General features: G+C 30.6%; 1 protein-coding gene across 1 annotated transcript; it reads left to right on the top strand.

The window, feature by feature from the left end:
• Positions 1 to 10707: 10707 nt before the first annotated feature.
• Positions 10708 to 11652, top strand: LOC124368233. Its single transcript, XM_046825509.1, has one exon. The coding sequence runs from the start codon at positions 10708 to 10710 to the stop codon at positions 11650 to 11652; it is 945 nt and encodes a 314-aa protein (XP_046681465.1).
• Positions 11653 to 13823: the final 2171 nt, after the last annotated feature.

Here is a 13823-nt window from a genome sequence, read left to right on the forward strand (position 1 = left end):
ATATGTTTATTACCTCGATTTAAAGGTTAAAATTTTGCATGTAAAATTTAGTACTAAAATTTATATGGGTAATATTGGGATGAAGCAAACTCAAAAACAATTAGTTTCATCTGTGTGAAATATTCCATTTTACTACTAGCTTCATTATTTTTGACATAATTACAATGTTAGTTGAATATTTTATTATTAAATACCGGTTGTATATAAACAATATCGATTTGGGGAAAATATAATATCATACCCGTTTTATTCGTTTAATATCTTATTTTATCTTATAATATCTTATAAATACGCCGAATATAGCTGTCAGCCCTAATCTGTCTTCAGTGTTCCCCATTTATAAAACAGGCTCTAATTCGAGTCATCGTGAAAAACTGGAAAAAATAGCCTAACAAATATTATCTGATTAGGTTAGTTGTTGTGCGTTATACCTGAAATCGTACTAAAATTTATTTTATTGAATACATTTATTCCTAGAAAAGCGTTGTAATAATCCTAATTAAATGGTACTTTTGTGTTCTGTTACTGTAATTCAGTCCATTCATCAGACAGCATAAATTATGTTGTTCACTTCTTTTAATTTTGTAAAAGTTATGAACAATATCTATACTTGCTGAAACTTACGTTTGTAACTAAACTATTTATACATGCAATGAGTACATATTCACATTTACGTTACTTTATACTCAGGATTTACAGTCTTCAAAATTGTGATATACTATGGAAGTTTCTTTGTTTGAACATAATTTGAGTTGCACACATAAAAATCTAATAAGATTTGAGACGTAGTGTACTAAGTACAAATTAGTTTAATATCCCCCAATAGTTGTTTGCGTTTAAAATTATCGCAATTTTAAACGCTTATATATTTATATGTCTACCACACTTATAGTCCACATTTTGAAAGCATATAGTAGACTTCACAGCAGCCACACTTATCTAAGCTTTAATTCTACCATTATTGAGATCAAATATCCGGATAATAAAATTTGAAGTTTTAGGAAATATACATATTACAATTTAAATTTTAGTAACTATTGAGTACTGTATTGCTACGTATGTAAGTAGTACTGCTACTATGTAGCAAACAACAAATAAAAAGTTATTATGTAACTTATAATACCATGTCTACAACATTTTTGTTTTAAAAATATAAAATTATATAAATAAATTATATTTTGCTGAATGCTTCCTTTAAATTATTAGGTATTTATAAAATAAAATTTTCATTGTTATTATAAATATTTTCCGAGAGGTATTTTTATATCGAACAGCAGCTATCCGCGTGTGTATATGCGATTTCCTATTGATTAATGCCACCGTTTTATAAAACATATTATTAACTTCTGATAATAAGTAATGGCCGGTAGAATGTATTTTAATCTCTTCATAAATTTCAGCATATTTTACTTTGTTTAAAGAGCAATATATACAGACTATGAATTTGGGGAGTGGATGAGTTTTTTTGAGTAGCAATAAATGTCTCTGCGGCGTTCCATAATACTTTAAGGAATAGCTCCAACATTTTCATAAAGCTTTTAGCCAATAAGTTAGGCCAGTTTGATTCAGTTCTGTAATAGTTTTAAATAGGAAATAAAATTTTTAAGTTATATATTATATCTCAGTTTACTTTAAAGATCAGAATTTAAACAGCATTTCGACTGGGTCTTATTTTAAGTTTAGAGAAACGAAAAAGTACTTATGATTTAAAACTATTGTATTTTACATACACAATAGCATTTCTCTTGTTTCTCTTCACTGAATAAAACGTATTCAATTCGACGGAATACTAGAGCTACGTTGGTAAAAAAAGTGTCAACCCTTTGAAGAATAGGTGGTAAAAGTTGATCCCAGTACCCAATTAGAATTTTCATTGTTTCTCCGATTAAAAAAATATAAAAACCTACTTTTTGCCATTTTTAAATCTTGAAAATATGGAACAAGTTATTCTGAAACATTTACTTCAGCCAAAAATTGTAATATACTTTCGGTCTAATGTATATCCGTGTTGGCGTCTGGCTCAATCGAGAAAATATGTATATATAAATAGGTTTGCAAAGTTTATAGTCGTATGGCAGTCTTTGGTAGAGCTGTTTAGATGTTGCCAAACGGCTTAGGATATAGGTTAATTCTGTTATTAATTTCGTTGTACATTATATTAATGTAATAATCGGAGTTCTGATTTTTTACCGTCAGTTGACAGTTTTGTAAATTATTTATTACGTTTTATTTAGGGTGTTGTAAACCCCGTTCTTATGTGACATACTTGATATTGGTTCCGGCTTCCTACTTGCTTTTCCCTTTGTAGGTGCACCAGGAGGATATCCGAGCTACTGTAAAAAGTGTAAATTTTACAATTAAATATTCCATATATTGTCCTCATGATATTTATCCGTTAATAGGTAATCTTGGTGTTTGATGTAAACCAGTCAGCGTAACGTAGGATACATTGAGACCATTCAAACGCTCTATACAGCTTGCATTCAATCTGTACCTTTTTATACATTTTGAAATTTTACACATAAATTTATACTTCTATACACATGTTTTTTTATAGCCTCAATTCATTTAATATGAGTAACCGTCACAGCAACAAGAACATCACAGAACAGATAAAATTTCGACATTTTGAGTACAATCATTTGAAATTCAACAGATGACATTATAACACATATAGCTATAGACTTTAAATGTTACAACCACAGCAAAACCTGTTATGCGACACTTGGTGTAACTTATTTCTACCTTAAAAATATTAGGATACAAACATATGACATTTATGTTTAAAATTTTCACAGAAAATAAATTAACTACACGCTCAAAAGATTGTTATAAGATATTTATAAAAATTACAGACACATACATATTATGTGGAAGAGTTGGTTTAACGATCCTAACTTCAACTCTCATTAACCTGTATTTTATTTATATTTGTTTCTTAATCACGATAAAGCAAGGTAGGCTTACGCATCAACACAGACCTCGTATTGAAAAATGTGTATATACACAACAAAATAGAGCAAAACCGATGTAATTGTTACACCCAATGGTGTATTTCCAGTTCTAATCAATGAAACTAATTTGTAAATAGGAGTCCAAGATTTTAATAATAGTTCAGGTGGCACTAGTGAAAACAGTAATGAGTACATTTATTTTTATTTTATTTTATTTCTTAAATGATTAGTTATAATGTACATAAGTAATATTTTTTATTTTTATTAATACAATTCTGACTTACATCTCAGTATTACAAACTAATTTATGCTATGTTAAAAAACTTAAAAAAATAGGCAATACTACATAGTTTACTAGTAATAACCCTATTAGTGGAAACGACAGTATATTTAGTTATTACATGACAAATTTGAACATAAATAGGTGTTTGTACCCAATGGCAAGTTAACGAGCTATTTATAACAAATTAGAAAATCGCCAATCTAATTACTTATAAAACCTCTCAAGTGACAAGAGACAAAATTTAACTATTACATGAAAAAGAATTTTGGGATTCATAACTTATTTTATACAATTTGTTTATCCATCGTGAATTGGATAAGATAAACACGATAACTCAAATCAACTATAACAATGGACATACGACGGATATATAAATACAATTTTTTAAATACATCTAATTAAGCTACAAAGATAAATAAGTTACATAAACTTGGTGGGAGGATAGAGCTATAAACTAATTTGGTGGTTTACATTATGGGACTGCTATCACAAAGATCACAGGTAACCAAAAAGTAATCGATTCCTAATAGAGCCAGAGGGGTCTAGATAGTTTCATCTTACCGCAACGTGCATGTTAGTGAAAGTCCATATCCAGGGAGAAAACTTGTTTAAGTTGGCATGTACCGGGAGTGTGGGGTGGCCGAAGGAACCCGAAACACTGTAATAGTGTATACAAACTCTTGTAGGCTTAGTAATTAAAGTTTATGTGGAAAATGTTTTAAATAATATTAATTTGTATTTTGGAACCACAATAAAAATTTTTGTTGAAACTAAATTATCACACTAAAAGTACGTCTTAAAACTGATTATCCTGCTTAAAAAGCTAGTTTAATGAAAAAATAGTGTTATTGATTATAGCAAAAAACATTTTGAGGAAACTACAAAGCTTAGCTTTGCAAAATGCAATCAATTTCTAGAATAATATGGCCTCTAATTCTCAAGCAAACGAGTATGCTAGTGTTAAGAGAGAAATTATTAAGAAAGATGTTGTAAAAAAGTACTGTTAGATAGGTGGACAATAATTTATTTCACAAATTAACAAAAATGAGGTATACAATGGTAAGATTATTAAAAGACAAACTAAATTAAAAGTAAATTCCAAAAGATAAATTCTTATCATACTGCTTTTTACTTAGCCGTTACCAACAAATAAGTTCTTAATACAATTTTTCTCTTTTATTATTATTAAAGGTTTATTTACATTTCTTAAAGTAATAAATACTAAATAATAATTGTAATAATCGTGGTTATTACTCAATTAAAAAAATACTTATTCTTTAATAACCTTAATATATCCCAACCTCATTATTATACACCTTTTAATAATTGTCATATGCATTCATTATGTCGTATCCAATACATTACCACAAGGAGATTGGTTAATTAAACCTTAGTAAAAATGTAATTTAAAACTTTTCTATATATTTTACTATTTAAGGTATAATGTTATAACTGTGTTGTTAGTCATGATTTGTTAAATATAAACTTTCAATTGCAATAAAAAATAAGCAAAATAATTTAAAAGCAATCATTATATGTCGTTTAATTAGCTAACTACCGACTTATTATAATTATTTACTACTTGCAATTAACATTTCAGACTATAATTTGATTAATTATACCCGTATGGTGTGTATACAATGCTTTTGAAGTCTCATAGATTAGCACAGTATTTTAAAAACTATAGCGCTATTTTTACAGAGATATGTACTAATCTCTGATTGAGGTGAATGTGGGTATTCTATCTGTTTTCACCAAAATTATAGCTATTTTATCAAAAGGATTAGTAAAATAACAATTTCCACCCTCGTGGAGTCTTTCATCTGTATTGCCCAGATTTTCTAAACTTAGCCTTGAAGACATTCTGACCTCTCAAACCTGCCTGGCTGAATAATTTCTAGATATTCTATTAGTAGAAATTTTGTAAGTGAAATCTTCGTGCTTCTGTAAATTTACATAATCTGAGAACTCTCAAATTTCAAACGCTTTTGCTTCTCCACAGCTTTAGTCTTCTGACGGAAAGTAGCATACTATAGAATAAAACGCTTCGGGCCCTGTACACTTCCATCCTTGAGGAGCTCCCTAAAAATCGAAGACACAAAAATTACGCGTATACAATATCCATGGTTTTACATGCTTGACTATAGATCACATAATACTTCATAATTTCAGTTCTATGTCACTATGTCAATAGTTTTTAATAAGATTTTATATCCAATTAAATTTCCCAAATTCAAAAAATTGCCTACTTAATATTATTATTTTATTTTAAGAAACGTGTGATGGAAATGACTAAAGATTTCATAATTTTTCTACTAATTCCAATAAACTAAATGTGTACAGTTTTTATTAAAGTACTACGTTGTTATTGGAATTGTTATGTGCTGACAATCTTTGAATAATCTGCAATTTATTTGTCTATAAAAACACAAAGTAAATTGTGTAAATAGTGAACTATAGGATATTTACACGTATACAAACGTACAATTAAAATAAAACAAAATGTTTTAAAATACTAAGTGAGAAATTTTAAATTGCATTTTTACTTTTTTTCAGACTGTTTAATTTAATCAAAATGATCACTTATTCATCAACGTGTGTTTTTTTAATAATTTTGGAATTAGGTTTACCAGCATGTATCCTTATCGTTTTGATCACATGTGTTATCACTGGGCCACATTTACGTTAGAGTCTGTTTATCGTCCCGTAGTGTTCTAGCAGAGTCAACAGATGTGGCGATGTGTGTTTGTACTTCATTAACATGATGCGTAAGCGGTGACAGTGTCTACAATAGCCAAACTATGGTTGCGACTGCTGCTCCCAGATAACCTCACGGTTCGCCTGCTCACTTCTACAATCAGAACATACCCTGTTTACCGTCCTATAGAGTGCCACGAGAGTCAATAGATGTGGCGATGTGTGTTTGTAATTCATTACCAGGATACGCAAGAGGTGACGGTGGCTACACTAGTCCAAGTGTGGTTATTGCTGCTGCTCCCAGATAACTTCTCACTTCATTGTCCTACGAACTGTCCTAATTAAAGTATTGTTTAGTATTAATCTTCAGCTGAACACGCAAATCTTTTATTTGAATGTTAGTCAAAGTTTTAAATTTTACTATATCATATTAAAGAGATATTAAAATAATATAATTAATTATAATAATATAATTATTTTAACATTTATGTTAGCTAATTTACAATCTCATATTATCAATTTTAAATCCATCCAGGATATTTTATTATATAATGAAAAAAACTTAACTCATCGATACCTTTAGGAATTGTTTATAAGACAAAAGTATTCGTATTATGTTAACATTATGTTTGTCCATAAGAATTTGCATCGCTAGGAATTGAGCATTCACAGGAATATACTACTTTTTAATAAACATTGCAAATAGAACACCTTATCTAAGATGAAGGTAATATACAATGTTGGTATATTTCACTGTATAAGATAGTTTGGGTTTATTGATAAGGTGGAGGCAATGCCATTGGACAGTCAACGTATTTCGCTTTTTTGGGATAGGAGTTACGAAGCCCATCGCCCAATCACAATTCCCTCTTCTAATTGCTTTCTGCTTCATTCCAAGAAGGTGCCTACTTAAGACTTTAAAAGGATCCTACAGTATTAGGCCAACAGTTGGGAAACACCGATGCCGTATTTACCTTCTCCTATTATCGTGGTTTGTAGCCCGCTTTCTTCTTATGTAGGCTATGTAGTGAAACACTGTCCCAATAATGCCTGCCATTTTGCTAAAAACGGTGTTCGGCGAGAGTTGGCCTATGATAATATCGAACGCTCTTCTCCCTTTTTCCCATTGTATTTTCCTAAGGAAGCTGGTTGGTGGGGCTACTACGAGATTTCAAACTTGCCCAACTTGACGAGTTACCTAAACAATTTTTTTTTCCTAAAGAGAAACAAACTGCCGTCAAACGTCTGCTCTCTAGCAGCCATTGGGTTATGGTGCGTGTTCCCACTCGTATTCCCTAGTATATTGGCATCTTGATTGTAAGTTAAAGTTAGTGCAATCACTGTGATTTCAGACAAGATTTTAAGGGTTATAAAGACCTACAGGTCAATAAATTCTACAGTTGACACAACCCACCCTTCCTGGTTACTGTGATTTCTTTGCAAGACGATGATATGTTTGCTAGGCAATATAACCCCAGTCATTTGTGCAGCTGAATTGGGAATTTCACTGCAACTGTACCACCAGCATATTTCTCAAAGCACTGCTTTGAATTTTTAATATAAATTTCTAAAGGTTGTATACCAAAGAGGTTATGATAATTCAGTTATAATAGTTGACGATATCTGTTTAGAATTGAGGAAAACACTATGTAAAAAATATGGAAGCTCATCATCTTCTTTTTTGCATCTTTGATAATTCAGTGATATCAATAATTTCAACTAAAATGTGATTTGTTTATTATTATTTTGACCTACGTTTAATGTGGTTGAAGCAAGAAAAGATTTCTGTAAGATCACTGTTATATAAAACTCTATTATAATATATTTTTTAAAGTCATGCAGTAATAAGTTAATGCTCTGCAAAAATAATGATCAAAATTTTAATAATGTATAATGATGAAATCGTAATGATATATACTATAAAGCTATGATTCACCAACAAGAGCAAAATAAATTGTGTAACACATCTGTTCCCATGTCGGAGTTTATCCCCACTTATAAACGAGTATTAAAATATGGCCTTGGCATAGTAGGGTAACACAGTACCAAACACAATGTGATAAACAATGTCTTGATGTTTCTTATCTGTATATTCCGCAAGAGTAGATAAAACTAGGTCGGATTTAGTCCTAGATGTGATATAAGTAGTTTTAGACACTGGAAACAGTGTTGTCTCTCAGAACGCTTTATGTGGACAGTATCTTGTGCTTTGTATTCGAGTTGTGAAGCGGACCTTATAGAACAAGTTCATATTTCTTTGGATGATTTCAACAGAAAATAGTAGGTATCAAGTTGTATATAATATATATTCTCACGTTTCTAATGTAAAACTAATAATAATTATATATAAGAGCAAATGATAAAATGTAGTTGAATATATTGCAATTTTGTAAATTAGTTATGTTTTTAATTCTATGTTTCGGTTCTGTTTCACTGTATTATGATTTTAATTGATGGAGGGTTCTGAGAACTTGAAAATTAAAAGATTACCACTGGATTTTCTGTTTTGTTTAAACTTGTATCTAATTATAAGAATGTATATACAAGGTGTTTGAAAAGTATGGGTAGGGTTTAATATTTTACAAACCATAGCAGATAACATCTATAAACTTTGCACAGTGTCATATGGCTATGTAAACTATTTTTCCTTGCTATTACCATGACATGCCAACCATGGGGGGACGGCCTACAGAGGAAAATATGGAAACCTTAAATGAAAGCATGGGTCGAGTGATACCTCATTTGAAAGAGCTCACTTAGTAGAGTTGAATGCCGCAAACCGCATCTCAAAAGGTTTATCCAATCAGAAATGGCGGGTTGTTTTAGGTACACATTTTGAAGTACATTATGCGCTGCGATTTCTGACTGGATCGTCGTATTCTGTCTGGCGTTTCACTCTACTAACCAATGTTTTTTTCACTGATTTTTTTCGTACAGACTCCAGCGTGCTCAGAAATATTGTATTAGATTTATTTTTAATCTCAGACGTCAAGAGCATGTTACACAATAATTTCAGCAGTTTTTATTCATGAAACTTTATCAACTACGTAAATTCCAGATATTTTATATTCTACATTTAATCATCAAAAACAAATATCCTGTTTATCTGTCCGCTAATTTCAACTTTATCTCTGATATTAGAAGGGGAGCCACATTTCTAACAATTCCAATCCATCGATCATCATTTTAATTGGTCCTTCACTGTTGAAGCTTGTCGTATTTGGAACGCTCTCCCCAATGATATTACACGTATTTATGACCGTGCACGCCTCGGGGCGAGGTTAGGGGCCTGCTGGGGGGCCTGTGGGGTGACCGGTGGTGAAGCTTGTTGCGGTAATGTGGTCATACGGTGTGTTAGAGTGATTGAATGTCTTCCTGTTTTTCATTTTGAATTTGTCTTGTATAAATTACAACATATATACACTTTTCTTTCGTATTTTAAGTTTTAAAATCATTTTAATGTCAATTTTTACTTTACCCTCATTTAATTGTACGTCGGTTAAGTATTTTTTTATTTTAGATTTGAATTATAATTTGATAATTTGCCGAATTTGTATTAAAATATTGTAAATTTACTGTATATATAATATGAAGTTGAATTGTAGAGAGGACTTGGTAGCTCAAACTCCGTCTTTTTAATAAAGGCATTTTCATTAATTTTCTTTCATTTAACACTAAGCTGAATTAGTAGACCTTAACTGATTGTCTCTGTACACATCTAGTCATATTTATATATTTTATCAAAATACTGACACTAGTAGCACTCTATTGGTGGACGCTTAATGTGATATTTTGGAACTTTGGATATATGGAACTTTGCTTCAGGGAATTACCTCAGAAACATTCTTGTTTTATAAAACAGCAGTGAAATGCATATGATTGTAAAATGCAGGTGTTTAACATTAGAAAACATTTATTTTTCTATTACCTAAGCTGTTTCAATAAACTTAACACTACAATCATAGGGGGATATACATTTTATTTGAACGATTGAAAAGAACACAGTACTTTTATATGGTTAGCTTAGGAATTTGTAACAGACTATCTCGAACATTAAAAAATATGTTGAAAACATGTTATTAATAAAAGGTTTACGTGACGCCAGTAAATACGTTTAATCACAAAATTATGGTCTGAATCATTAATAAGAAGCAATGTCAGTTAATGAAGTAAAAACTCGATAAACCAAACCAATTATATTTTACAGCTTCTAATCTATTTTGGCATATTTAAGTGTTTAAATTAGTTTAACGATAAATAGCATTCTTTGTCAAACACAATTTTACATTCTCAAATTGCTGATTCCTTGTAAAAAGATTTTAAGTACTAATTTGTTATCAGCATTTAATATTAGATCGGTAAAAAGGATTATAAATGTTAAGCTTAATAAAATCTTCTGAAACATTTAAGCTACAAGAGTGATTTCAGTTGTTATTTTACAAAATAGACAGAGAATGAACTAATATCTTATTGAAAACGATATATATTTTGGAAGAATTAGGCATTAAGAGTTACGTATAATGTATTGTATATTAATGTAAATCTATAAGTTTTTAAATGAAAAGGTAATTGTTTTATTACTCTCAACTTAAAAATGTTATATTTTTTCATATTTTTCGTGGAAAATAAAAAAAAGATTTAACTGTTCACATAAACTGAACGATTTGTTTTTTTACAGAACTATGGAAGCTGAATTACCTACCTGGCTTGATGAACAATTTCTATATTTGGTTCTTCGGGGGACTGATTTAAAATAACGGAACAATAAACATAATGGAGTACTCAGTACAACCTGCTGTGGCTCCAGGAAATAACTTCGCTAGCCATCTATACAGAGTCAAAGTACACTACATCGACAATAGTTTTGAGAAACACCACATGTGTCTAATCGTAAAAGTTCCAAGTACCAAAGGATTTCTTGGTGAATTTTTGGAAGTTATGGATCTTTTAGGGAAAGAAAGAAAAATCTATGATATAACCCTGCCAAATTTCAAAGAGACTTTACGAAAAGAGTTGGGGCCAAAATCCTTGTATTGTCCTCTAAGAAAGGGTTTATTATTGCAGGACTTAAAAGAAGAAGGCTACAAAATGTGCTATAAGTGGACAAGGCTTGACTTTCATCACTGTGAGTTGGTTGTAAAGACAATCGCTAAATACCACGCGGCTTCAGTATTATGTTACAACAATGACACAAAACTTGTAGAGTCTGTTTGTGAAGAAGTTGTGTATCCTGATGGAGGTCCTTATGAAAATGAGCTTAAGGTGTGGGTTGAATCCGCCTTGGAAAATATCGCAAAGAAGCTGAACATAATTAATGACTGCAAGTTATACGCGGATTTTATTTCGGGTAAAATAGACCAAATGTGGGTTTCTGCAAAGAGTATGTGCAAAAGAAAACAAACTGGTTTAAATGTTCTTAACCATGGGGATTTGTGGGGCAACAATGTAATGTTTAAGTATAACAATTTTAATGAAGTTGAAGATGTGAAGTTTATAGACTTTCCCATTGCAAGATTCACATCTCCTGTACTTGATCTGATGTATTTCTTATGGATGAGTGCCAGTGAACGTGTTCTAAGGGACCGGCAAGAGGAGCTTTACAACATTTACTTACTGAACTTGAACTACAATCTACAACAGTTAGGCTGTGTAGAGAGGATGACCAGAGAAGAGTTGTTCCAGGATCTCCGCTTACTTTCTGACTGGGCGCTTCTGTAAATTTGTCTATTCATACCGAAAGTCATGTCTGAGCCAGAAGATTACAACATGGAGGTCGAGGTTGGAAAGACTAAGGAGTGCTTTCAAAAACTGCTGAATGGCAAGAGTTTCACAGAACTGATGCCTATTCTAGTTAAGTTATTCGTAGATTGGACACAAAGACTTTAAGAGTTTGTTTGATTTTAATGTGCCCATTTAAGTTTATTTGGAGTTTTGAGAAAAGGGTAAATAATAGTTACTTTACAGTGGAATTATTAAGTTCAAAATAAATTACGCAACCTTAGAGAAAATCATAGCCGTATGTCTTTTACATTACTGTTGATATTACATTACCCAAATAGTGATGATAATTTCGTACAGCTTAGGGAATATAAGACAATATTTTCATAGAATACATTATTATAAAACTTAACAATTAATTAAATATATGGCCGTTTATGAAGATCTATCGCCTTAAACTGAGTAAAAAAAATGTTTTCTTAATATTTCAATTTTTGATTATAGGCCAAATTTTAAGTTTTGCAAGATACATGATTGTAAAATTCATATTAGAAGATAACAGTGTGTTCCAAAAGGTTAAAATACATGGGTAATTTTTAAAAAACTTCCATCGAAACTTGAAATTATTGTACTATCAGCGGAGGGGGAAAATCCCAAGCATTCAAAATGTTTATTCCTTATATATTGAATAAGCGGGAAACTTTTATTGAATAACCAAAAGTTTATTTACTTAATATACAATAACAGATTAGTTTCCTGAACGTTCAAAGTTTGTTTATTCGGTTGATGCTATTATAGTCCGTATGATTTTAAACAATTTAGCAACCGTTTTTAAACCACATTTTTCAAATTTGCCACAAAGATTTCTCTTCTAAATCTACATTTATTTAGTTTTATCCAGTGTACAACCTAAGGACTAAGGGGTCATAGCTATACGATAAATACATATTCAATGATTATCGTATAAACAATCGATTACATAAAAAATGCATCAACTATCACAGATAACTTTATATAATAATTCCGAAAATGGAGTCCCATTTAAAAATGCTAGAGGGTTGAAGTCCTTGGGTTAAAACCTTGAATCATGTTACTGGTCTAGATCTGCTTTTTTTGGAAAATATTACTAGTAAATTTGTTATAAATATTTAATAAATTATGTGACAACAAGTATTGATATCAAACAGGTTTATAGCAAAGGTATCAGGCCCAAGAATTGAAGATTGTAATATTCTGGGAGCTTTGCAAGGAAAGAGTAATTTGCTAAACCGGACATAGTGAGTTTCTGATTCGTTCAAAAGTCTTCTACATGATTTCCATCAAAAAAGATCAATCGGGGTGACGACCTAATGTGGTAGCGATAAAACAAGTAAGTAATTACACTCAACAAAGAAAACTGTTAAATTTGATTTATATGAAGCCCGAATGTTGGAAAGCCTGACATTTTACTTAGATTCAGGTACAAATTCTTTTTCTACACTTTTTACTGAAAACTTTATATTATATTTTTCGATATATTTCACAAATTACTCACTTACAGTCACAAATTGCTTAAATGTCTCATTCTATGACAATGTTTTATTATGCACCCAAAATATCGAACAGCACCTGTAGAATTACACAACAGAACAAAGAGAAACATATAGATATAAAACATAGGTTATTTAGAAGAAGCATACATATAAAAATACAAAAAAAAACATTACACAGTTTTATATGAAAGCCAAATATGATATATAATTACAAGTTTTCGAAATATATATTTAACATTTAACAATAGAGTAGGAGTATCCTTTTGTATACAGTGTTTCAAATGGTAGTACTTATAATTGCATTATTACGATTCATCAAATGCGGAGGTTTCCCAGATTGATTCTTCAAATCTGCACGTGACAAGCCCTTTCATTATTTGACTTTAATAGTTCTAGTTAGTCTTTTTTCTACTTTATATTGTTATTCTTATTAAGCTTATTAGTCAATGTTTGGACAATTTATATTGTTGTAATTATTGAATTAACTGAAGCGTGTATTATTAGTTTGGTTTTTTGTTGTTGGTTAAAGTTTACATTTATATTAAAAGAATGCTCGTGACTTGGCGTTTTATATTTTCTCTCCTTCAACTTTTATACGAAACAATTTCCAAGTATACGTATATTATTGTACAGTTCTTT

Source organism: Homalodisca vitripennis, chromosome 8 (genome assembly GCF_021130785.1).
Source record: "Homalodisca vitripennis isolate AUS2020 chromosome 8, UT_GWSS_2.1, whole genome shotgun sequence".
NCBI classification, from domain to species: domain Eukaryota; kingdom Metazoa; phylum Arthropoda; class Insecta; order Hemiptera; family Cicadellidae; genus Homalodisca; species Homalodisca vitripennis.

Bases quoted from the DNA above. Each gene is read 5' to 3' on its own strand.
- LOC124368233 (XM_046825509.1), top strand. From the start codon at position 10,708: ATGGAGTACTCAGTACAACCTGCTGTGGCTCCAGGAAATAACTTCGCT.